We start from the raw sequence: 27,248 nt of genomic DNA, 5'->3' as shown, positions 1-27,248 counted from the left end.
TCACTTCTGTCAATAATCACAGTCAAACAGCAGACTACTTGCGCGGTCAAATTTCCGGATTGAGAAGATAACTGTAATCTGAGGCCATTAGACGGGCGCTGACATTTGTTCAACAGTCATGGCTTTGTATGACTTGGTCGATGACAGTGGGAACGTGTTTCGTGTCAGACGAGTGGGTTCCCGCTTCTTCAAACCCTCGCGGCAGGACTTCAACGAGGAAGAGTTCGTAACACATATCCAGAGTATCCGATCTCTCCCCACTTCCAGCGATGACGTGTTTATCTGCTCCTATCCCAAGTGCGGTAAGATACATTACAATACAATACAATACAATAACTTTATTTCCATGTTCATATATGTATAATAAAAACATAGTCTAGTTGACCAGCAAAAATAAAGTACATAAAATATTAAACGCTAACATCAAAAAACTAAACTACAACTCTTGTCTAATAAAGTACATGTAGTGTAACAGATTCTAATGTCTTTTGTCTGATCTTCGATATTTGGTAAATTAAAATAAATAATACACTCCATCCATTAGGGGGCGAGACGTAGCTCAGTGGTACAGCGCTTGCCTGATGCGTGATCAATCTGGGATTGATTCCCGTTAGGTCAGTCAGGTCATAGGACTTTACGTGCACATATTCAGAGCGAGCTGTTGCAGCGCACGCCTGTCCCTCCAGGACAGGTTGATTCCCGTTAGTGGGCCCATTGAGCTATTCTCGGAACTAAATATCCGAGTACTTCGGCCCCTGGCCGCCATTGTTTATCACGTGACGCAGTGAAGCTTTTCCTTAGTTACCTATGGTTTGATAGTGAATTGAGACAACTTTCGTCGATCATTTACAGCAGTTAACGGCTAAGATACCTAAAAGATGTTGTGCAGTTGGCTTCATAAATCATAACATGATGTTAAAAAATATATCGTTTTATAAATTTTGAAAAGAATAGACCAGACGCCGCTTCTGGGAGACAAACCATTACTTCCCACATTGAACGTGACTACGATGAGTTTAATTTTGTTGCTTAATAGCAACCAAAATGGTTGCTTAATAGCAACCAAAATGGTTGAAGCATGTGCAATGTTAAAAACTCCACATTATATTCTAAATAAAAGACACAATTTCATCGACTTCCACGAAAAAAAACACACAAAAAAACGAAACTGATGTATCCAGTTCGTGAATAAAGATTACATTCCTTTTATCATCAAATTTGTGTAGTCATTTTCCAGTTAATCTAGTTGCTTGTATTTATTTTTCCATACTTCGGCTACTACATTTCTTTTTAAATAAAAGTTTATACTGTTAAACTGCACACATATATAATTATAATATTATAAGTTCTTCTTTAAACTTTCTTCTTCTTTTTTCTTTTTTTTTGCAAATGTGTCTGTAGCAGGCCTGCAGTATGAACATATAAAAATATGGCTCTCCTCCCCACCCCCCTCCCACCCGACTGTCCCTATACTACTAGATTTGGCCCCCTCTCCCACTACAGATATCGGTCCTACGGACCAGTGTAATAGCCCAAATGTATAATGTATTAAACATTAAAAGGTATACTTAAATCTCGGAAACTAAAATAATTGACTAATGTGTTTAGTATTTACTTGGGTGCACAGGGTAAATGTGTATAAACACGTGTGCCTTTACAAGTGTAAGTCTCTCTCTCTCTCTCTCTCTCTCTCTCTCTCTCTCTCTCTCTCTCTCTCTCTCTCTCTCTCTCTCTCTCTCTCTCTCTCTCTCTCTCTCTCTCTCTCTCTCTCTCTCTCTCTCTCTCAAGACTAACCACGATACTCTCTGAGCTATCGAAGCTTCCATAAAAAGGAAGTTCTTTAACTCAACCATATGCATGGGGTCTACAATCTACGCGGTCGATCCCGCTTACGTGCATGATACAGTGGGCAGACCTGACACTGGCTAGTATGTATTGATATATGAATATCTATATATGGTATGTATGTCGAGGTTGACTGTTACATACATAGATATTAACGCACTGGCGCAGGGGATAATTAAATCCTTTCTGGCCTCACAAATTGTCCCATGCCGTTGCTGGGACTCGAACCTGTGGCACCGAATCGCCCGCAAATTGCAAGACTAACCACGATACGCTCTGAGCTATCGAAGCTTCCATAAAAAGGAAGTTCTTTAACTCAACCATATGCATGGGGTCTACAATCTACGCGGTCGATCCCGCTTACGTGCATAAAACAGTTGCAGACCTGGCACTGGCTAGTATGTATTGATGTATGAATATCTATATATTGTATGTATGTCGAGGTTGACTGTTACATACATATATATTAACGCACTGGCGCAGGGGATAATTAAATCCTTTCTGGCCTCACAAATTGTCCCATGCCGTTGCTGGGACTCGAACCTATGGCACCGAATCGCCCGCAAACTGCAAGACTAATCATGACGCGCTCTGAGCTATTGAGGCATCAACGGGGTTCGAGCCAACGGGATTCAACTGTGTATATGTATACATCGAGGAGAAGCTCTCAATACTATTTGAAAAAGGAGACAAGCTACTCAACAAAAGGACAGAACTCATATCAAAATGCCGCCACAGCAACAAGCCGAGAGTCTCACGACTGACGTGCCATGACGTCAGGAGCGCACCGCCGCGTACACACAGCGTGACGTCACCTTAACTGTCACAATTATAAACACTCATCTGATGAAGGCGAGGAGCCTGAAACTCCGAGTAATGAGTTATTAGTGAATACTAAAAATTTAGTGTACCTGCTCCACTAACATTGTGTTGAGCACTTTATGTCCAATAGTGATAACAAATATATTATTATATATATATATATATGTATGTATGTATGTATGTATGTATGTATGTATGTATGTGCGTATATACACACACATACATGTATATATGTTTTTCTTTTTGAAATCTACTCTATTGTGGATCAATGTAATTTGGTGGTGGTGGTGGCACATTTGTAGATTTTGCTTCTGTTCAAGTTATAGGACTTACCTTTTTACATGCGTGTGTGTTTATGCGTGTGCATCAGTTTATTAATAAGTATAATATTTGCTTCCATCTCCTTTCTCAAGTTGTATATTATTAAAAATTAGTTGTGTACCTATTACTTAAATTTGAATTGCAATAACATTTTTCCAATACAGCACAAGACTGAACAAGAAAATATCTGCAATATCCACAGTGACTAGATATAAAACACCAATATGTATGTATGTATGTATGTATGTATGTATGTATGTATGTATGTATGTATGTATGTATGTATACATATATATATATATATATATATATATGTGTGTGTGTGTGTGTGTGTGTGTGTGTGTGTGTGTGTGTGTGTGTGTGTATATACTCTTCAAAAAGGTTGGGGAACTCTAATTGCCAAAATTGTAATTGTAAGTATATTAGCTGTGGGGAATGGTTATATGATAATAGTGAATTATTTGGGCAAACATTACAACCGGTAGTTCAGTATTACAGTAGGTTTTATGACCATCAAAGATCTTGAAGGACGATTGGGGTCAGAAGTAAAATTTGAAAGTTGACGTTTTTTATCAGTAAATTGCAAATTCAAACAGAGATAGATAGAGAGAGAGATAGATAGAGAGAGAGAGAGAGATAGATAGAGAGAGAGAGAGAGAGAGAGAGAGAGAGAGAGAGAGAGAGAGAGAGAGAGAGAGACTCAGAGCCACAGCGGGCCATCCGACTTTTTTAAAGATTTTCATATTTCATTATTTAAAAACAACTAACATTTTGCATATATTTTTAAGAGCTAGCATTACTTAAAGGGACATTCCTGAGTTTGCTGCAATGTTTTACGATGTTATCGACTAATAAAATATTTCTACGATTAAACTTACATATTAAATATATTTTCTTGTTTAGAATATTAGTGGATATATATATATTAAACGTGTTTCTGATCGTTCTATATATTTATACTAGGTTAATTTCCACTTTATTTCCTAAAAAATATTTTTTCGAACGTACGAAATTATTTGAAGACAAAATCCAGTTTTGGGCTTCTTACAAATATTAAGACGACCGGAAACACATTGAATATACAGACATTGATATTCTAAACAAGAAAATATATTTAATATGTAAGTTTAATCGTAGAAATATTTTATTAGTCGGTAACATCTTACAATGCAGCAAACTCAGGAATGTCTCTTTAAAATGAAGTTTTTATCATCATCATCATCTTCATCATCATCATCATCATCATCATCATCATCATCATCATCATCATTATCATTATCATTAGTATTATTATTATTAATGGTTACAAAGTTATAATTTAATTGTGTAATGAAATATCAATTTAACAAATGGGATGTTATGCACTGACTATGTCAAATATGTGGATAGTTGAATAAAGTTCTTTTCTGGAATGTATATATTGTGGAACCATTTAGCTGGTGAACATAGGTGCGGCACTGCTGTTAATTCGTTTAGCTTTATGGCTTTTTTCGTCAGGTACTCATTGGGTTTATGACATCTGCCAAATGCTCGAGTCCAAGGATGTAGCCAAAAATCCTTTACGCATCTTCGAGTTCCCGAGAGAAGGTGGTTTTGAATCGCCCGTTACTGTCGGCTCTCACTTATACCCACATGAATTACCAGACGACATTCTCAAGAAGAAATCCAGACTTATCCGAGTGTGCAGAAATCCAAAAGATGTCGCTGTGTCCTATTATTTCTTCATTGGTGAAAATTCCACCAATGACCTCTTTCCATACAAAGGAAACTGGAGTGATTTCTTTCAACTCTTTATAGAAGGAAGATGTAAGAATATATTTACTTTTTCTTTGTTTTTTCTTTTTGTATGTTGTTTGTTGGGTTTATCTTGGGAGACGGGTGGGTGGTTCTTAATTAATTTGTGTTGCTTTTGTTGTTGTTGTTGTTGTTTGTTGTTTTTTTGTTTGGGTTGGGAGGGGGGGGGGGGGGTCTTGTTCAATACCAATTTTCATTGTACTGACATGGGCGGGACGTAGCCCAATGGTAAAACGTTCGCTTGATGTGCAGTCTTTCTAGGATCGATCCCCGTCGGTGAGCCCATTGGGCTATTTTTCGATCTAACCACGACTGGTATATCAAAGGCCGTGGTATGTGCTATCCTGTCTGTGGGATTGTGCATATAAAAGATCCCTTTTACTAATTAAAAAATGTAGCGGGTTTCCTCTCTTGTTTGACATCCAATAGCCAAGTGTTTTGCATCCAATGACCGATGATTAAACAATCAATGTGCTCTAGTGGTGTTGTTAAACAAAATAAACTTCTCTTTTTGTACTGACATGTTTTGTATTAAGTAATCATGTGAGCCATAACATATGAACATGGCTGAGTTCAGCCAGACTGAGCAGAAAAACGTTCGCTACACTGGTTTATGCTCTTCACAGTAAACTAAACGGCCACGTCGGAAATCAATCAAATATACACCTGGAAATTAATTAAGCACAACCCAATTTATATTGTCACCAAATTATTATTATGGGTGGTAGCCAGGCAATATTAATACTGTAAAAATCATGTCCCTTTCCACGCTCCATACTGTCGTTTAGTTGTCCTTGCCAGTCAAGAACCCGCACAAATAGCACATGCAAAAAAAACTACCTTTTACACGTGGGAAAACCAAGTTTTTGTTCAATTAAGTTTTATGCTTGTTTTCGGAAAATAATTTTCCTTTTGTGCTTAATAAGCGTCTAATGGGATTCCAAAAACTGGCCATTGCCACTAGGTGTCAGATTACTGGAATGAATAATGCGGAATTGTTATGCAGGGAAAGTGGGCGTCAGCTGGGTCGGAATCATACTGTAATTAGTCGACTCGTACGAAAACACCAACAAACCAAGATCCCTTGCTACTAATGGAAAAATGTAGCGGGTTTCCTCTCTAAGACTATATGTAAAAATTACCAAATGTTTGACATCCAACAGCCGATTATTAATAAATCAATTTGCTCTTAAACAAAACAAACCTTTTTTGGAATATGTATCTGTATTATAACGTTTGTATGTAGAATCTCGATGTGTCGAACTCACAAGGGTCGAATACACCGCAACGCTCGAACCAAAAACGAAGTCCCGAGTTAAACTTACACGATGTTGACCGACTGGTTGGGTCGAACTACCCAATGGGTCGAACACTTTCTCGAGCATCAATGTAGTTCGAGCCAATGGGATTCAACTGTATTTTCTTATTCTTTTATTTAGTAACGTACAATTCGTACTTCGACTATATTGACATTTGGAGTGCATTCGAGCAGGAGCATCCAGGCTTCGTTCACGTCGTGTTCTACGAACATTTACACAAAGTAAGTAATATATGTACGTATATGTGGATTTCTTACATATTAAAGGGACATTCCTGAGTTTGCTGCATTGTAGGATGTTTCCGACTAATAAAATATTTCTACGATAAAACTTACAAAGTAAATATATTTTCTTGTTTAGAATATCAGTGTCTGTATATTCAATATGTTTCTGGTCGTCTTAATATTTGTAAGAAGCCCAAACTGGATTATGTCTTCAAATAATTTCATACGTAAGAAAAAACAATATTTTAGTAAATAAAATAAAATTTAACCTAGTACAAATATTAGAACGATCAGAAACACGTTTAATATAAAGCCACTAATATTTTATACAGCAAAATATAGTTGATATGTAATTACAATCATTAAAAATCTCTCTTAGTCGATAACATCTTAAAAATTGCATCAAACTCAGGAATGTCCCTTTAAAAACAATAAGTAATTATTAGGTCATGCAAAATATATTCGATTTTTACATCTTTTTAACCGTTAATTACGCATTTACCTACCACCGGCCTCCAAGGTGTAGTGGTTAATCGTCCAGACTTAAAGCTAGTAGATACTGGGTTCGAATCCCGATACAGTCCACCCTGAATGAGCTTAAAACGAATCGATGGGAAGTAGTAAGGCCACTACATTAATTTCTCTCTCACTAACTACTATAACTAATCCACTGAGATAGGCTGAGGTGTGTATGCCCAGGACAGCGTGCTTGAACTTTAATTGGATTTAATCACGAAAAATAAACGAAAGTGAAATGAAATACTGTTTGCTAAAGGCGGGATCTAGCTCAGCCGGTAGGGCTCTCGGCGGACCCAGTTCAGTTTGAAACAACTAACATACCTCACATTTAGACACTTCACCGTTTCGGAATTAAGCAAATTAGTGTTAAAAACGACCACGATACCATAGTGGGAGACTGTGACCCGTAGTGGAATTAGCTATATTTGTTATGAACAATAAGTTCAAATATACACACTTTAACGTGTGTGCGTGTGTGTGCGTGTCTGTGTGTGTATGTGTGTGTAATTGTGCGTGTGGTTTTTATTTCAAACATAAACACTTTAACGTGCGTGCGTGTGGGTGCGTGCATGTATGTATGTATGTTTATGTGTTTGTATTTGTGCGTGTGGTTTTTGTTTTTTATCGTTATTATTGTTGTTGTTGTTTGATTGTTTTTCATCTTCTTTTTGCTTTTGTTGTTAGGATCCGGCACGTGAAATTCGTAGATTGGGTAAATTCCTTGGTGTGGATCCGTCACTACTTGAGGATACTGTCTTCATTGAAGATATCGTAAAGACGTGTTGTTTCCAAAATATTAAGGACTTGAAAAAAATCAAACATCCAGGAGAATACCGTTTGTTTGTAGACCGCCTTTGGAGAAAAGGTATATACTCTTATACATATATACTCTTCAAAAAAGTAGGGGAACTCTAATAAGAATTTACAATTGCCAAAAGTTTAAGGTATATTAGCTGTGGGTAATGGTTATATGATAATAGTGAATTAACTGGGCAAACATTACAACCGGTAGATCAGTATTACAGTAGGTTTTATGACCACCAAAGATCTTGAAGGACGATTGGAGTCAAAAGTGAAATTTGAAAGTTGACGGTTTTTTATCAGTAAATCGCAAATTCAAACAATAAAAATGACTAAAAACTAAATAATAACAACTGTATGATCAACAGAATGAAAAAGATTGACAGAAATAATGTTCCACAGTGATTAATGGACCTTCCTGGATTGTCAAAATCGAGAATGACACACCACTGCGTGATGCACGTGCAAACTATGGAATGTGTTTCGGTGTGTTGATAAACAGACCTGAACGTTGTTTACTAAGATGTCTGTAATCAAAACGTAAGTTCGGTCTAATAGTTGATGTTAACATTAATATTTCAGGTTTCCCTACTTTTTTGAAGAGTATATATTATAATAATTATTAGAGAAGAGTATTATCGCGCTGCACAGGTCCGTTGTGGGCATGGAATAACTAGGCGAAGGCTAAGTTAAAACAAAAGCACTTTGGGTTGAGTAATAAGGTTTTTTTTCCACCTAGACAAAACCAAATACATTTCTAAACTAAAAGCCATTTTGTCATATTTTTCCTGTGTGTGGATAACTATTAATCAGTTTGATATGGAAAGTTAATACTAGTAGTTTATACTGAAAAAAAACACATTCCTAAAATATCACATAAAATGTTTCACAAAATTATGATTGGTATACCATGGTAGCTAGGACCTGACGAATTCGTTACACCGACGTGGGTGTGATCTCAGTGGGAGTTGGATCCCCAAAGGTGTAGGGTTGCCTGACCCAGTGGCGGATCTAACAAGGGGGCCAGAGGTTGTAGGGTGCCTGACCCAGTGGCGGATCTAAGGGAGGGACCCAAGGTGTAGGGTTCATGACCCATGTGTTTTTAACATCATAAGTCGCTGGAGGTGGTTGTTTCTTAGGCGAATCCAGGGGTCTTGCCTTTCTGTTTTACAGACACTGTATGTTACTTACGAAATTTAGGGCATTAACATTTAGCAAAACCTTATTTTAAATTCAAGTAACATATTAGGCCAAACAAAATAAATTTCTGATCTCTGGTCAGTGCGCACGTCGATTTTGACCCTCGCGCATCAACTGTTTTTGTTTTTGTTTTTTAATTCCCGCGCGATAATTAAAGCTTTGTTCATCATTTACGAAAAAGGCCTACTGGTCCCAGGTAGCAAATAAAAACTGCATTTCTTTCTCTTAAAACTACTAAAATAGATGCTGGCTTGGACCATTAGCTGTCTTTAATTTTTCTCTAAAACAGGTCCTGTTGCTATGAATGAGTAGCATAGCTTGTTTTAAAAACTTTCGCGGCTAAAGTCGAAGTCATAAAAATTGCCTTGGCTATATAGAAACTAAAGGAAAATATTTAGGGAACGAAGGCAAAGGAGGGGGAACAATGGCAATTGAGGATGGACCAAGACAGAAAGAAAGAAATGTTTTATTTAACGATGCACTCAACACATTTTATTTACGGTTATATGGCGTCAGACATATGGTTAAGGACCACACAGATATTGAGAGAGGAAACTCGATGTCGCCACTTCATGGGCTACTCATTTCGATTAGCAGCAAGGGATCTTTTATATGCACCATCCCACAGACAGGGTAGTACATACCACGGCCTTTGATATGCCAGTCGTGGTGCACTGGCTGGAATGAGAAATAGCCCAATGGGCCCACTTCTGGGGATCGATCCTAGACCGACCGCGCATCAAGCGAGCACTTTACCACTGGGCTACGTCCCGCCCCGGATTAAGACAGATGAGTATGACGTAAACAAAACAACTAAATATACCCACTTTTTCTGTGCAATACTTTCTGGAACTTTGGTTTGACCAGAGACCGACTTTTTTTTCTTCTTTTTTTCTTCTTTTTTTGTTTTGTTTGCCTTATATAGACTTTTGTTGTTGATTCTTTATTTTTATGACGGTTTTTAGATATGTGGTTTTACTCCGCAGGTGAAGTGGGAGATTGGAAGAACTACTTCACCGTGGCTCAGAACGAGGCTATGGACCGTGTTATACAACAGCGTCTTCAGCACCACGACATTTCGTTTATTTACGAGTTATGAAATACTTCTACAGTCCTTTTGCGTCAAAAGGGAACCGATAAATTGGCATATATTTTATAATTTATCAAGGTAAAAATTTTAGTCTAAAAAAAAGGTATATAAGTTGGTATGGGCTTTTTCTTCTTCTTCTTCTTCTTGTCCACTCTAATCATGACTGTCGATGTTGTTTTCCGACTTAAAACGATTCTACACGATATCAGGGTGAACTGGGTAGTTTTCTTATGGTGTTCTTGTTACTCCGATTTCTTATTACTCCGATGGATGACCCGTCAGTATATGCCTGTACGCACTCCTCTTCTGGGTATGAGTATGCCAGGTGGGCCAGGGTCAATGCTTTGTTGAAGATTGTGCTCTGTTCACGTTTTCCATTTATACCTGGAATACGGTTTAAAACTCAACAATATGTTTTAATATAAGTTTTAACATTATTCATTGTAGACTTATATGCCAATTCGTCGGTTCCCTTTTGACGCAAAGGGACTATAGGTTTGTTCTTGTTTTATTTTACTCCGTGGCTGATTATATCATACATAAATAACTAAGTGATTTGAGTATAATTCTGGGATAACGTAATTTAATCAGAGACGTATTTGAGTAGTTGGCGCCTCCCTCCCCCTCACCGCCACGCCTTCAAAATCATTGTGTCTTTTTGTTATTTTTTAATAATAATAATAATTGTTGTTATTATTATTATACAAATAGCTAAATAAAAGCATATACATGTATAATAAAAAATTATTAAGGTAGAGGCAGGGCAATTACATCATCTTTAATTTTACAGAAAAAGAAAATCACATTAAAAACATTACAGTCATTAATTGGGTCATTGAACTTTGCATGCCAAGTGGTAAAACCAGGTCGGGCTTTTATTAGGCGCATGATTGATGCAACAAGAGGGGTTACAAAACCACACCACAATATCCGGGTTACTCAAGGTATCAAGGCTGACTTGGACCTATGGTTAGGCTTCTTGAAATACTACAATGGGGTCACTGTCATGCCTGATTTGTTCTGGACAAGTAGTGACTCGCTGGAATTTTTCACTGATAGTGCGGGAGGGAGAGAAAAGGGATTTGGTGTTTACTTCCGGGGTCATTGGGCATATGGATCTTGGCCTACGGAATGGTGGAAAATGGGGCTGCTTCGAAACATAACATTTTTGGAACTCTTCCCAGTGGTTGTAGCAGTAACAATTTGGGGCAACAGGCTGCAGAACAAAAAGTTGCTATTTCACATTGACAATGAGGCAGTAGTAGTTGTGATCAATAAGAAAACGTCTAAATGTGCCATGGTAATGACATTATTAAGGAAATTGGTCCTGATAACTTTGCAAAAGAACATTTTGTTAAAAGCCGTACACATTGCGGGAAAAAAAAGAATGTAATAGCAGATGCTATTTCTCGTTGTCAGTGGGACAAGTTCCGGAAGCTGACAAACAGAAGCCGACTGGATTCCCGCCAAGATACCTCCACAGGTTTGGCAACTTTGACAGCAGAGGCAAATAGGCTTTTAAAAAATTCTATGGCAAGTCAGACATGGAACACCTACAAAACTGCAGAGAAGCGGCTAGAAAAGTTTCGACTGCAATTTAATTTGTCTCCATTATGGCCAGTACCTTTAGAACACTTAATCCACTTTATTGCTTATCTGTCTCTGGAACAATTATCACCATCTACCGTTCGAACCTACATTAGCGGATTAAGTAACTGGCATAGATTAAATGGGTGTGGGGACCCGACAAAGCACTTTGTAATTTCAAAGCTCCTGGAGGGATTTAGTAGGGGGAATACTAGACTGGATGTACGAAGCCCCATCACTTTGCCAGTCTTAGAGAAGATCGTGGCAGCATTATCACATATTTGTTCGTCTCAGTTCGAGACTGAGCTCTTTGCAACAGCTTTTAAGTTGGCCTTTTTCGCATTCCTACGTGTGGGGGAAATAACATCTGCTACACGAGGTGACAATTCAAACAGGGCTGTTGGGGTACATGATGTTAGTTTAATTTTCAGACTGGGGGAACATCTGCCATATCGGGTAAAGCTTCTCATAAGAAAATCTAAGAATGACCAAAGGGGTAACGGCTATTTACTGTATCTGGAAAGATTCAAAAATGAGAACATCTGTCCAGTTCTTGGGGTATACAAATATTTGCAGTCAAGAAATAAGACCGGTTCTCCCCAGCTGCTGACCCATTACAATGGGGTATCTGTAACCAGATACCAGTTTAACTCCATTCTCAAACGGACATTACAGTTTATAAATAGCAAAGGCCAATGTTACAAATCACATAGTTTTAGAATAGGAGCGGCAACGGAGGCGGCGGCAAGGGGTGTACCCGAGGAAAACCATCAAGCTGTGGGGCCGTTGGCGTTCAGGGGCTTACAAAAGGTATATTCGGTTTTCCCCACATAAGTAATTTATCAATGTAAATTTATTGATTGTAGGTAGGCATGAAGTGTGGATTATAGGATCGTCAATTGTACATTGGGGCGGGAATCCAGGCGCAAACCAGACCAGGTGGAGGTAACCTAGGGTTACAACAGGCGGGTATATGCGTAAAATGGTATGGGAATAGGGGAATGCGGTGGTCGCAGTTGGATCAGTTTATCTTGGGCAAGTTGCAACATCAAACCCACCTAATTCCATGATCTTGCAACTGGGGTCCAATGATATGGTTACGGTAAAAAAAAAAACAGGGTCCTTATCCAGGAGATTACTTGTTCAGTTTTGCGACTGAGGTCACTACTTCCCTCTGTAAGGATCATTTGGTCGAATATGTTGCCGCGCCTCTACTGGCATGGAGCGGAACATCCAAAGCAGGTGGACAAAGCTCGGAAAAGGGTAAACGGTGCAGTAAAAGCACTGGTCCTTGCAGAGGGGGGGGGGGGGGCAGTGATTGGGCACCCCGCTGTGACCGTAAAAGAGTTGGAGTTGTTCAGGAATGATGGAGTGCATCTGTCGAGCAAAGGAAATGGGGTGTACCTGGATGGAATGCGGGGTGCCGTGAAAGCGTTGCTCTTGGGAGGGGGAAAGGTTTTTCCATAACTGAGCTATTGCGGGTATGGGTGGAGTGGATATAGACTCACTCCTGTGGCGGGACCCTCGGGGGACAGCTACAGAGCTAAGGTTCATCTGGCCCAGGGTTAGGTCCTACCTACTGGGACAGTAGGGGGACAGGTCAATATAAAGGATTCACTCGAGACTGCCTGAGGGATCCGCTCCACCTTCGGGGCCGAAGGGGAGTTTTTTCAGCCCACCTACGATTGCCGAGGGGGCAGGTTAATTAGATACGCTCGACCTTTGGGGCCGAAGGCGAGTTTAGCCCACCTACGTTTGCGAGGGGGCAGGTTAATTAGGGGGGGCAGTTAACAGATTGGGAACCTTGGCTCGCTGACTTGCCACATACTCTCTAGTGAGGGCAGTCAGTATGTCCCCAGGGGGTTCTGTTATAGGTAATAGCTGCGGCCAGGGTTTATCCAAAACATTAAGGGGTTTGGGGGGGTGTTTTCACCTGTACATAAAGTAAATATGAGGGCAAGTAATATGTAGTAGGTAACATGTATATAAAATTGAAGTCTGTAATAAATATGTAATATGATTCCTTCGTGTTGTGTATTTTATCTCGACATTAATAATAATTGTTGTTATTATTATTATACAAATAGCTAAATAAAAGCATATACATGTATAATAAAAAATTATTAAGGTAGAGGCAGGGCAATTACATCATCTTTAATAGTAAAAATCAGACTGTAAAAGTTAGTTTGTTTTGTTAACGACATCACTAGATCACATTGATTTATTAATCATCGGCTATTGGATGTCAAACATATGGTAATTTTGACAGTCATGGAGAGGAAACTCGCTACATTTCTTCATTAGTAGCAAGGGATATTTTATATGCACCATCCCACAGACAGAATAACACATACCACGGCCTTTGATATACCAATCGTGGTGCACTGGCTGGAACGATAAATAGCCCAATGGGCCCACCGACGGGAATCGATTCCAGTTCGACCGCGCATCAGGCGAGCGCTTTACCACTGGGATACGTCCCGCCCCTACCAGATTGTAAGTCACCATCTATACGAACGCCGGAAGGAAGAAATGTTTTATTTAACGACGCACTCAACACATTTTATTTACGGCTATATAGCGTCAGACCACACAGATATTGAGAGAGGAAACCCGCTGTCGCCACTTCATAGGCTACTCTTTTCGATTAGCAGCAAGGGATCTTTTATATGCGTCATCCCACAGGCAGGATAGTACATACCACGGTCTTTGTTACACCAGCTGTGGAGTCCTGGCTGAAACGAGAACTAGCCCAATGGGTCCACCGACGGGGATCGATCCTAGACCAACCGCGCATCAAGTGAACGCTTTACCACTGGGCTACGTCCCGCCCCTACACGAACACCTTATATAAAACACTCCGTAACATTTAAATATATTTAAAGGCATTCAGTCACGGATTTAGTGGGCCTTATTTCTCTAAATATTATTTATAAATAAAAATTACATTCGTTTGGAATACCAAACCTCGCTATTGTATCATCCAAAATATTTTAATTGAATCACGATCGAGGGATTCCCGTGACCACCAGAGAGTACACGAATGGTTCTAATATACCAAATCAATTCCTATTGCCGATAATGTTAACGTTTACTAATAAAACTAATATAAGCAGCGTATCAACACACCCAGGAAGTACTTTTGCAACTCTACAATAAAACATTTTTTGTTTGTCTTAGTCATTTAGCACTCTTGCCAAAGCTGCACTGTACAGGATTAAGAATTTCTAACTAATCTGGTAAAATCAAAACAAAGGAATTCACATGTAGCAAAAATGTTTAATTATACTTTCTGCTATATTGATGACCTCGTAGCATTCAATAATTACAAGACACGGCAGCAGTTCACCTTCCACTGATTTATCAACCAAAGTTAGAAATAAAAAGTTAACAACTGAAAGTAATTATACCCATGCCTGTATTGTTATATAGAGATTCCATATACATATATATCAAGCAATATTCTTCTGTCATTTTTCAAACGTTTTGTGGCCATCATGTAGATGACATTTTGATGATATGACGCATAAGTGACAAAACTTAAATGGAATGCAATACCTTTTGTTGAAAACCTTTGATGACTACACCTGTACTCTTAACAGAGGCTGCATGTGTTGGCGGAGAATTCGTGATGATACTTTTTTTTTAATGAAGGTAATGTGTTTCGTTTTTCATAATCATGTTCATTATTAAAGGATCAAAGTTCTGAGGTACATAGTAGTAAGGCCATAATAAACAATAATTGATTTGCCGAAAATAGTTAACAGTCAATACCCTTAACTCATGCTGTGTGCTAGAATTTCATTATCTAACATAAAACAAACAAAAAAAACACAAAAAAAAACAACTACAAAATAGTCAAAAACCATTGTTTTAAAATATAAATTTTTAAGTTCCAGATGCCAGGAAAACGCGTTTTAGTCTTTCGGAGATTAAATTTTTTCCGTGTGAGCATGTTCCTGGACCCCATATAAGGTTCGGGCGCTTCTCGCCCTCAGGCAACTTCATATCCAAAAGGTCCCAGCAAATATCTAGTCGAATCCTTCCACTTGAAATGCTGGCTACGGGCCTGAAGTGACACGTAAACAAAAAATGTATTTGAGCATAGGCTTACGGGCTCCCATTTTTGTAGGGGTGACATGCTGATTTTTTGCCCGAATTAAACAACAATGCCCGAATCTGGATAATAAAATTTATTCATATTATCATTACTACAAAATGGCTATATAGGGTTGCAAACGAATCACTACGCATTTTTACATGAATTACAACTAATTTTGCGGATAGAATAATGGAAATAAATGGTAAAAAGGTCTCTGGTTAGCATATTTTGCCCAAATATCTCTATCATTTTTGCCAGGATTTTGCCTGAAATTTGCCTGAATTTTGAGGTATTGCTCCAGCACTAGGGGGGCAACTTGTACGCTTTTGTGTCTGAGGATTAATACATTGTCTGCATGAAACTGAAAATACTTCATTTTCTCGACATTTCAAGACTTGGACAGTTCTCCATTTGTCACAGTTGAGATACCAGCGGTAGTCTCCCCTCTTTGGTATGGGGTTCAAGCCATCGGGCAATCCCCGGCAACTCGGGCAGCGTTCCTCACACGGCAGACACAGGTTGTTATCACACACGTGGTGCTGGATGTACTCACCTATAGAAATAAATAGATAAATTATTAATTAATTGTTGAATTACGTACACACATAGACACACGAATATACACATATATATAATATATACATCTATATCTCTTCCCTCTCTCTCTCTCTCTCTCTCTCTCTCTCTCTCTCTCTCTCTCTCTCTCTCTCTCACACACACACACACACTCACACACGCGATCTCTCTCTCTCTCTCTCTCTCTCTCTCTCTCTCTCTCTCTCTCTCTCTCTCTGAAAGACAGTTATACATACCTACACACACACACAAATTATCTCTCACACGCACACACGCACACATACACATAAACAAACACAGGTAGGAGATAATCGAATCGTCGGTGACTGAGAATTTGTTTTGAAGATCTTACTCATTTTGATTTTATATATACATGTATATTATGTATATTAGAAGTTTTTGTAACGCAGAGAAAAAACATTGTCTTCCTGAAGGCGCCCTCGTGTAACCACCATTTCATTTCAGCTTATTTTCGTGCTTATATCCAAATGAAGTTCAAGCACATTGTCCTGAGCACACACCTCAGCTATCTGGGTTGTCTGTCCAGGATAGTGGCTTAGTTGTTAGTGAGAGAGAAGAGGGTGTAGTGGTCTTACACCTACCTCACTGAGTCGTTAAAACTTGGTCTGGGTCCGGGCTGCGAACCTTGTACCTACCAACGTTATGTCCGATGTCTTAACCACGACACCACCGAGACCGGTTAGTGGCTATATATATATATATATATATATATATATATATATTATATATATATATATATATATATGTGTGTGTGTCTATGTATGTATGTGTGTGTGTGTGTATATATATGGTGTGTGTGTGTATATATATGTATATATATATATATATATATATACGACGGCCGTGTATATAGCCTCTGCTAACGAGGGTTGGCTATATACATAGCAAAAATGTATATATGCAGTAAATGAGTATATGATTGATCCATATTACCGAATCATCTGGAACTGGAGGAACTGGTCTGCGAATCCAGTACCTACCAGCCTTATGTCCGGTGGTTTAACCACGACACCACCATGGCCGGTGTGTAACCACCGCTACACTTACAGGGAGAAACCGGCGCCGGTCGTCCGTCACAGCTGACGAGGCGGTAGTCGTCGCACTTCATCGTCTTGTCGTTGAAGAGGTTGGGGTAGATGCACTCGAGCTGTCGCATGTCGGACACACGGGAGCAGTCGTAGTAGCGAGCGCAGTTCTTCAGGTCCGGGAAGAAATGACCGGGAAACATGCTACAGAACTTCTGCCAGGTCGCTGTGGAGATAAAAAGAACATGAATAGCATTTTGTTTTAATGACATCGCAGCACATGTTTAACTATGGCTATTTGGTTAATTCGACATTTAGTCAAGGGAGAGATGGGGGGGGGGGGGCACACACGTACGTACGTATGTACACACACGTGCACAGAGAGGGAGGTGGAAAGAGAGAGAAAGAGGGAGTGCAGTGGCGTAGGAAGGTGCCAAAAAGTTGGGGGCACACTTTTATATTTACACACTTTTACACTATTATAAAGCAAAATATCGTCTACTCCAGTGGCACAGTGAGACCATCAGCCGTCATCATAAGCGTACGATACGGGGAAGGGGGGGGGGGGGGGGGGAAATCATCAAATTCGAGCAACAACAACAGAGATATTTTGGCTAGCCTTCGGCCTTTTTACCATGTATTTCCATAATTATACACACAATATCAATGTAAAAATGCATATTGACTCGCTGTTTGGCTGTAATGCAAATATGAAGAGAAAAAAAGATTACTCAGATTCATACAAAAACCACAGGCTTCTCCTTACGAAAAGTAGCAAGGAATATTAATTTTTATATAGACATATAACAGCATTTTGTGTACTAGCCTCCGTGAAAAGAACCAAACGTAATTGGACAATAGCTATATATGTATTTACTATTACTACAATTTAGCCCTGCGATGTAGTGTCCATAAATGGATGTGAGAGGTCATAACCCTGCTTATTCTTCTTCCCACTGTAGCTTTAGCCCCACTACTGTTAGCATATCAAAGGCGTTGGCACATAATACCTTGTCTGTGGAGGAAAACATATAATTCCTATTATGGCTTTAACTAAAAAGTAGCCATTCGTATATTAACATGGGTTTCTCCTTTCAAAATCTAGATAATCTTTTTAAAAAAATGCAAACAGAAACATTATCTTTCGTGAGTGTACGATACGAGGGGGTCAGAGTGATTACCCCCCCCCCCCCCCCCCCCCCCGGTGTTTAAAGGTCCACAATCATGGCACATTATTAATACACAGTATATATAAATAAAAAACCCACCACATAAAGATTACATTATTAAACATAAAAAACAAAAATACCACTCGAATTATTAATATAGCGACTTTTTTGTAAAACGCTGGGGGAAAAAACACTGATCCAGTCGATTTGACCCGCATCTGACCTGTGACGTAGCATCCAGTAAATCTTCGCATTCGGGTAATATAATACAAACGTCTTAGCAAAATGAGCCGGCCTAAAACCTTTCCACTATGTACTTCCATCATTCTACTCACAATATAATTTGTAATCCATGTAGTTGTTTGGTAGTAAATATGAATAAAAGTAATTGTTATGAAGATTCGGACATTTTCGTTTATAATTTGGGTAACAATTATCCTGAAAGGTATCATTTATAGATTATTTAAAAATGAACATTCATATGAACCATATCTAGACATACTCCCTTTGAAACGGAGAATTGTATTTACCAGATTTAGACTTGCTAACCACAGACTACCCGTTGAAATAGGAAGATGGACTAATTTACCAAAGGAAGAAAGAGTATGTAATATATGTAATAGTGGTTGTATTGGTGACGAATCTCACTTCTTATTTGAATGTAAAACACTAAATGATATTAGAGTACTATATTTATCTAATTATTATTATACACAGCCAAATGTTAAAAAAATGAATATACTTTTTAATAAGCAGAGTAAACATGTATTAATAAAACTATGTGATTACATTAAACAAGGTTTAACAAGAATGTCATCTATAAATGAACATGAGTACATGCATTTACTATATTATGTATTTATTATACTTTGTTCTCCAAATGTTATCTGTATATGTAACTTGCTCACTTTGTAAATGTTATATTATTATATTACCTCATGTACCATGTATATGGTCTGAGTGAATAAAGCATTGAAATTGACAGCCACCCAACCCCACCCCAACATACACACGCACATACGAAGCGGAGCCTGTACGCCTGTTCCTTTACTTCGTTTATATCCACCAAAAAAACCAACATAATATGTTATTATTCAGGCCTCTAAGAATTGAAAATCTGCGTGACCCATTCATCGGTTACGCAGAAATAAATCCTGGGCCCATATTTTCGAAGCAATCTTAGCCTACGAAATCGTAAAATTATCGTAAGCTATGACGTCACTATGGCGTGTGCTGTAGTGACGTCATACCCTACGATGGTTTTACTATTTCGTAGCACTAAGAGAGCTTCGAAAATATGGGCCCAGCTGCAGGCTGCAGGTAACCCATTTCCTTTTTGTGTAACCGGTTATATTCATGTAAATGGTGCTCCAAATTTTGTGCGCACAAAAAATAGGTTACGCAAAATTAGATTTGCGCGAGCAACGCGCTAACGAAACGATCGTTCTCGCAATTTTCAGAAGGCAGGGGCCTAATTCACTAAACTCTCGTAACTTTGCGATCTCGCTGTGCAATGCTAAAATACAAATGCAAAGAGGATATTTTGTTGTCTAAGCATAAAAGACCTTTGTGAATTAGGCTCATTATTAAAACAATACACATACCTTTTGAATTGGTCTCGCAGACGTTACGGTCATACTTGTGGGTGCACACATTGTGTACCAGAGACAGCACCAATCCGTGTGGACAAGGTGTCCAGTTCGCTTTGTTGAAGACACACCGAATAAAGCCATTGCAGTCCCACGGCAGAGGCAGAAATGTCCCGTCTGCCATGTTACTGCACATAAAATCCAGGAATTTCGTTGAGTAACTGCTTGCCGTCACGCCTGGTTCGAAGTACGAGATGGCATTATCCACTTGGACTGAACTGTGCACGAGCATGCATGCCAGTGAATGCAAAACCGCAAGAAACCAGGTTTTCGCCATTTTGGGTTTTCGTCGTTTTCAGTGTGTAAAAAATTTCACAGCTGTAAAGAAAGATTGTTTTGTTTAACGACACCACTAGAGAACATTGAATTATTAATCATCGGCTATTGGATGTCAAACATTTAGTAATTTTGACATATTGTCTTAGAGAGAAAACCCGCTAATTTTTTCCATTAGTAGCAAAGGATCTTTTATATGCACTATCCCACAGATAGGATAGTACATACCACGGCCTTTGATATACCAGTCATGTGCACTGGCTGGAACGAGAAATAGCCCAATGGAAATCGATCCTAGACCGACCGCACATCGAGCGAGCGCTTTACCAGTGGGCTACGTCCCGCCCCTAGCTGTAAAGAAATGATGGTGATGATAATAATGATGGTGATGATGATAATGATGGTGATGCGGAGGAGGGTACATATTGTTGATATATATACACCTGTATAATATGTACTTATTTCAGTCTCAGTGATATTATTAAAACATCGTTTCTCTTATAACATTTTAAAATGGCGCAACCTTTTCCCTTTACAAACATGGCTGTGACAAATTTATAAAGTTACTTTATTACATATAATTGTATTCCGCTACTCAGTTTATAAACAATTAAGGCAATAAAATTATATAAAGAACCATTGTTTGTCGAAAATTGAATCATATTGGTCCAGTATTAAAGATTTCTGAATTGATTAATGTTCATGACATTTTGACCTCTGGTGACCTAATTAAATAGAATAGTTGCATAATGATTATTTCATTGCATAGATGGCCCTAATACAAATATTTTCACTGGTTGTGTGCTGTTCTATAAGTTTTCGTTACACAGTTATTGCAAGTTTAGTTACCCACTAAATATTTCTTTTAAATTTGGTCATGGAGGCTATCGCTTTCAACGTCATTTTCTCAGTTAATTCCGGGTTCCACAAAGTGCACCCTCATTTTTTTATCCACTTACACGCTGTACTTAACGAATATAGAGAGTAATTTGAGACACATTTCATACACACGGGGGACATCTCCACCCCTAGCCAAAGGACTATTGTATTATTACACACGGTATTAATACGTTCAGTATATTGCATATACCGGTATGTTATAAAATACTTTATTTATAGAAATATTTTTCAGTGGTAAAAACTGAAACGTAATATCTGCATTTAAAAATGTTAAACACTAAATACAGAACTACGATATCTGTGTGGTTTCATTGAAAATACTAACAGGTTTTCATTTTATGTCTTTCAATGGTTATAATCCTATGAGTACGATGTTTGTCGTGTGTTTCTAGAAACACTAATTAACACTAATTTTTACAGCTGCACACTAATTAACAAACCTCTTACCCTTCAGTAATTCATATCAAATGGGCACTTTGATAATAAGATTTCAAAACTTCATAAACTACGAAAATATCTTACTTTGTCGACGATGGTGTTTGGTACAAAGCACTGGATCATAACATTCACAAGCTAGAAGTCCGTTCAGAAACTAGTATCAAATTCTTGTGTGATGCTTGACGCTTCTGTTTAGCATTTCGTGTTGTTAAATATGTCCTCCCCACTCTCCCTCTCTCTCTCTCTCTCCCGTAATACAAATAACCCTTTGCTGTGACAGGTTTATTTTCATTTAAGTACAGGTTGCCGAATAATTAGCGACGTGCTAGGTAGGAATCGCCCATAAGATGTCTTTGTGCGTCATGAAAAAAATATATATGCTAAGATAAATGAGAACAGTTTTGAGAGAATAAAGTTAGCTACGAAATATTATTACAACATGACCTGGCAGTTTCATATCCATCACATAAAAACCTTGCGGCCAGTGTTTTCAAAACTGTTAAAGAGCCAGTCTTTGAAGGTTGTATAGCGACGGTTATATGGCGTCGGACGTATGGTTATGGACCACACAGATATTGAGATAGGAAACCCGCTGTCGCCACTTCATGGGCTACTCTTTTTCGATTAGCAGCAAGATATCTATTATATGCATCATCACACAGACAGGATAGTACATACCACGGCCTTTGTTACACCAGTTGCAAAGGACTGGCTGGAACGAGAAATAACCCAATAGGCCCACCGATGGGAATCGATCCAAGATCGATCGCGCATGAGGCGAGCGGTGTATCACTGAGTAACGTCCCCCCCCCCCCCCCCCACCCCCCCCCCCCCCCCCCCCCCCCATTTGTAAAGATTATATTCTTTGAATTGCATGCATGCGGGCGGGACGTAACCCTGTGGCAAAGCGCTTAATTCGCTGTCAGTCTAGGATCGATCCCCATTGAGCAAATTCTCGTTGCAGCCAGTGCACCACGTCTGGTATATCAAAGGCCGTGGTATGTGCTATCCTGTCTGTGGGATGGTACATATAAAAGATTCCTTGCTTCTAGTGAAAAAAATGTAGCGGGTTTCATCTCTATGACTGTGTCAAAATTACCATATGTTTAACATCCAATAATCGATGATTAATAAATCAATGTGCTCTAGTGGTATCGTTAAACAAAACAAACTTATTTTTAGGTTCAGGTGCTACAATGTCGGACATAACTCATGTTGCGAAACATAATTATTGCAGCTTGACTAAGCATTTCATCATGTTGGTGACATCATTTTAAATTTATACTTTAATAAAGGTTGACGGGGGGGGGGGGGGGGGAGTGGTTTGTTTGGAGCGGGAAGATTTGTTTCTGTTAATAATTAGTATTCAACATTTAGTAAAAGTAATGCCATTTTTTTATATTATTATTTATCTTATAGGCAAATTGTATAATGTCTTGTAACAATGTCCATTGTATTTCCGTGTCGCTTTTACCATCACATAAAAGGCGAAATGTGTTACGATGATTTACGTAGTTATCTGTCACTAAAACATTGTCTAGTCCACGAAGAAGCTGGCACGACTTTTGCTTTACGGTAATAATGTGCCCGGAGCGCTGTCGGCGAATATCCGTAGTTATGTACATGTATACAGTCCAACACGTTGATGCGGGCACCTCTGTTAAACTGTATAATTCTGTTTGAAGAAACTACTGTAGTAAGCCTAGCATAGTATATATATTATTACCACTGTCTCTCGCTCATATTTAGTACCAATATTCCAATCGTATGTACCCTTTATTTCCATGACCCCACCCCACCCCCTTTTATGGCCGACCCTATAGTCATGTGTTGAGTCAATTTTTCTGTATCCGCCGTTAATTTAAAGATTCACCGTCAAATACAAAGGTATTGGTTCTGAGAAAATGACAATATTTTTATCTACTCATCGGTAGGATACGCATTAGTCCGAAGGGACGTAGAAAGTGTGGTTCTTTCTACGTCCGAATATTGTCACATACCCTATATATAGCTGGTATTCAAAACTTGTGGCACCATGTTTCAACCGTTTCTCAACCGAAATAGTGCAACAAATGGACACACAAACGAAAAATGTATAACTTACTGTACTCATTAAATCCCGATTGAAGTACTTGCATCATTATTAACAAAATAAATCTTTCAACAACATAAAACATTTTCCCGCCATTTTAAATTTGCTAAATAGAGGGAAGCCTTTCGCCCTGCATTATATGAAACGCATTGACTTAATGTGCGCCCTGCACTAGAATACGCATATAAACAGACAAACAGACAGACAGACAGAAGACAGTTTTACTAATACAGCATATACAAATTATGTACAATCGATATAATTAATAAAATTGTAATGAGCCACTCTATATACTGACTTATGAGAGACTATTCGCTAAAATAATTTAAAAACATAGTACTTATACAGCTAAAACACTGGCAGCACAAATGAAATAAATAAGATATATATATATGTAACAGACGACGACATGGTTTCGAAACAGAAATCTGTGGCAGGTTTTTTTTGGTAGGTAAGATGCATTGTTCAATCGGGACAGGACAAGATAAAACAGACTTTCTGCATGTATATTATATTATATTATATATATATATATATATATATATATATATATATATATATATATATATATATATATATATATATATATATATATATTAAGTGTCCTCACTTATTAGCACTGTTCCTCGCTCATATTTAGTACCAATATTCCAATCGTATGTACCCCTTATTTCCCTGACCCAACCTCACCCAACCCTCTTTTATGACCAACCCTCTAGTCATGTGTTGAGTCCATTTTTCTGTGTCCACCGTTAATTTAAAGACTGGTTCGACTATACATTGTTTTGACGAAGTCATTGTGATGACGCAAAATAAACAAGTAAATATATTCTTATGCGCATGTTTTAACAGTCTTCGTATTTCTAAATGTAGTAATATATCATATTTTTCAAGCACGCTTAAGCCTCTTTTTTCAGTGTCAAGACATGTATATGTTTTTCCTTTTTAACATGAAGGAGAAAAGAGCACATACATACATACATACATACATACATACATACATACATATATACATGTATACATATGTTAATAGCCGATTCACCTTACCTAATGTTTTTAAAGCATGTTCTCCGAAAACACACATATCTTTAAGACTACAATAAACATGAAACGGGTTAAATGCTTAACCTACGTTGTTACCAGATCAGCTGGAGAAAATTTGGTATGGGGTTTAGACAACATAAATGTAAATAAGGATTAATGTTCAAGAAGAAAATGTTTTATTTAACGACGCGCTCAACACATTTTATTTACGGTTATATGGCGTCAGACATATGGTTCAGGACCACACAGATATTGAAAGAGGAAACCCGCTGTCGCCACTTCATGGGCTACTCTTTTCGATCAGCAGCAAGGGATCTTTTGTATGCACCATCCCACAGACAGGATAATACATACCACGACCTTCGTTACACCAATTGTGGTGCACTGGCTCGAAAAAGAAATAGCCCAACGGACGATTGCGCATCAGGCGAGTGCTGTGCCACTGAGTTACATCGCGCCCGATTAATGTTGAAAACAGAAGATCCCCGAGTTATAATTCAGGGGTAAGATGCTAGGGTACTTGTGCATACCCTCCCTCGGACTTTAATATTTAATGGAAATTCTTTGAACAATGCATGTTACACTGTTACGATTCCACAACGGCCCAAAATGTTTGGTCACACTTCCGATTAGTCTCCTCATGTAAACATGTCTAAACACCGATTATGAATATTGGTTGCAGAATCCTGCCAGTGATTTAAAACTAACAACACTGCGTAGTCCCCAATGTCCAGGTAACATTTCGTCTGTAAATAATAATTTAAATATTGACCAATCACACTTCGCCTTTTATAACGTTATTTGGGAGCATACAAATTCTAAAAATATCGGGCGAGTCTATTTTAGTGGCCGCAGTACAGCGAACCATACCAATACGTACGGGGTGGGTTATCAGTCTTTAATTTTACATTAAAAATTATTTATTTATTTATCAAATTAAAAAAAAACTAAATCAGTCTTCAGTTTTACATTACAAATTATTTATTTTATAAAATAAAACATGTTTTAAGGCATTCGTAATTCACACGAAACATGTCGTATACCCTCAGGATAATTCGGAATGTTTTCAAATTAGTTTTAAATCACTGGCAGGATTCTGCAAGTAAGGTTTTGATTGGTGGACATGAGCTCCAACTGGCTGTCTTTAGATCCACATGTAATAGTGGAGCTAATTTTAATTAGATTGGATAGTAGGCATTATGTTCCATACGATTTACAGTACATATATTAACGAAATGTTACAATATGAACGAAGTAACGTGAAGTTTACCTTTTCAGTTCCCGTATTTTTACATTTAACATCAATATATACCATTTAATAAACCGTTATAAAATGTTATAATTATTATTAAATACAATTATGATGGCAGTGTTTGGTGCATTCTGTAGATTGTATTGGTTGTTTATAAACAGCATGTCAAAACTCAATGGTTTTCTCCACTACCCTGTGTCTGGTTTTGTCATAATATATGGTAAAAAAAAATACGGTTTAGTTTTTCTGTGTATTAATTTAAAACAAAATATTGAATGTTTTCTTGTTTGTTTTTTATTTTTTATCTTTAACAGCTGATGCATTTAGCTGAAAGCAGTGCAACCTTTCTCCTGTGTTTATTTGTGAAAGCAAATTTGACTCTTGACACTGTACAAAATGTTTTAAAAATCAGTAGCACTTAGATATAGGACAGATCTTTTAAAGATAATTCCGAAAATGTAACAAACAAAAAGGAATAAACTTCAAAAATGTAAACAACCGCCTCTAATATCAGAATAATATAATAAAATAACCAATGCAATATGATTAATGTGTATTCCTTGATATTAAAGGTTCTATATCACAGTTACAAATTTCGTTATTTTTAGGTTTAACTGCAAATTAATCGATCCAATACGCAATTTTTACATATATAACTCAAGAATATCGAAATTGCAATGTGCTTATAACGTAAAAACAGAGCTGCGTTCAGCACGACTAATTCCTGTCTTTTCAACTCGTACAAAGTCTTAGGAAATCGGCGAATCCACAAAATCTGACAAATTGACTGGATTTGGCCGTCAAAGACAGCTGAGTTGTTCAAAGACAGCAAATTTGTCGGCAACATCCGCTTGGCATTTTATACAATAATTATATTTTTGTATACTTATGTATTCGCTCAAAATATATACATGTATATAAACACCAGTTATTACCAAATTGTTGGATCAAATGTAATAATTCATTGCAATGATCGGTGGGCCCTTTGGGCTATTTCTCGCTCCAACCAGTGCACCACGACTGGTACATCAAAGGCCGTGGTATGTGATATCCTGTCTATGGGATGGTGCATATAAAAGATCCCTTGCTGCCAATCGAAAAGAGTAGCCCATGAAGTGGCGACAGCGGGTTTCCTCCTTCAATATCTGTCTGGTCCTTAACCATATGTCTGACGCCATATAA

At 38.1% G+C, this 27,248-nt stretch overlaps 2 protein-coding genes across 2 annotated transcripts; one reads left to right on the top strand and one right to left on the bottom strand.

The window, feature by feature from the left end:
* On the top strand, window positions 1–11,338 carry LOC121390301 (sulfotransferase 1C2-like). The gene is made up of 5 exons (XM_041522089.1): window positions 1–302; window positions 4,486–4,794; window positions 6,222–6,322; window positions 7,529–7,709; window positions 9,832–11,338. Exons 1-5 carry the CDS (start codon window positions 119–121, stop codon window positions 9,942–9,944), a joined length of 888 nt encoding a protein of 295 aa, XP_041378023.1. The 5' UTR covers window positions 1–118; the 3' UTR covers window positions 9,945–11,338.
* Window positions 11,339–15,753: 4,415 nt separating this feature from the next.
* LOC121390292 lies at window positions 15,754–21,943 on the bottom strand. The gene is made up of 4 exons (XM_041522079.1): window positions 21,763–21,943; window positions 20,020–20,382; window positions 17,269–17,472; window positions 15,754–16,177 (listed from the first exon to the last, which is right to left on the bottom strand). The coding sequence occupies exons 2-4, from the start codon at window positions 20,339–20,341 to the stop codon at window positions 15,870–15,872; spliced, it is 834 nt and encodes a 277-aa protein (XP_041378013.1). The 5' UTR covers window positions 20,342–20,382; window positions 21,763–21,943; the 3' UTR covers window positions 15,754–15,869.
* Window positions 21,944–27,248: the final 5,305 nt, after the last annotated feature.

This window comes from Gigantopelta aegis, chromosome 3 (genome assembly GCF_016097555.1).
Source record: "Gigantopelta aegis isolate Gae_Host chromosome 3, Gae_host_genome, whole genome shotgun sequence".
Classification (NCBI taxonomy): Eukaryota; Metazoa; Mollusca; class Gastropoda; order Neomphalida; family Peltospiridae; genus Gigantopelta; species Gigantopelta aegis.
Note: the sequence above shows the minus strand (reverse complement) of the source record. Positions and strands in the feature narration are given on the sequence as shown.

Bases quoted from the DNA above. Each gene is read 5' to 3' on its own strand.
- LOC121390301 (XM_041522089.1), top strand. From the start codon at position 119: ATGGCTTTGTATGACTTGGTCGATGACAGTGGGAACGTGTTTCGTGTC. The intron at 4,795-6,221 runs GTAAGAATATAT...TCTTTTATTTAG, and splicing joins ACTCTTTATAGAAGGAAGAT to TAACGTACAATTCGTACTTC. The intron at 7,710-9,831 runs GTATATACTCTT...TTTACTCCGCAG, and splicing joins AGACCGCCTTTGGAGAAAAG to GTGAAGTGGGAGATTGGAAG.
- LOC121390292 (XM_041522079.1), bottom strand. From the start codon at position 20,341: ATGGCGAAAACCTGGTTTCTTGCGGTTTTGCATTCACTGGCATGCATG. The intron at 17,473-20,019 runs GTATGTGTATTG...TTATCTCCACAG, and splicing joins CTGCGAGACCAATTCAAAAG to CGACCTGGCAGAAGTTCTGT. The intron at 16,178-17,268 runs GTAAGTGTAGCG...TTATTTCTATAG, and splicing joins ACCGGCGCCGGTTTCTCCCT to GTGAGTACATCCAGCACCAC.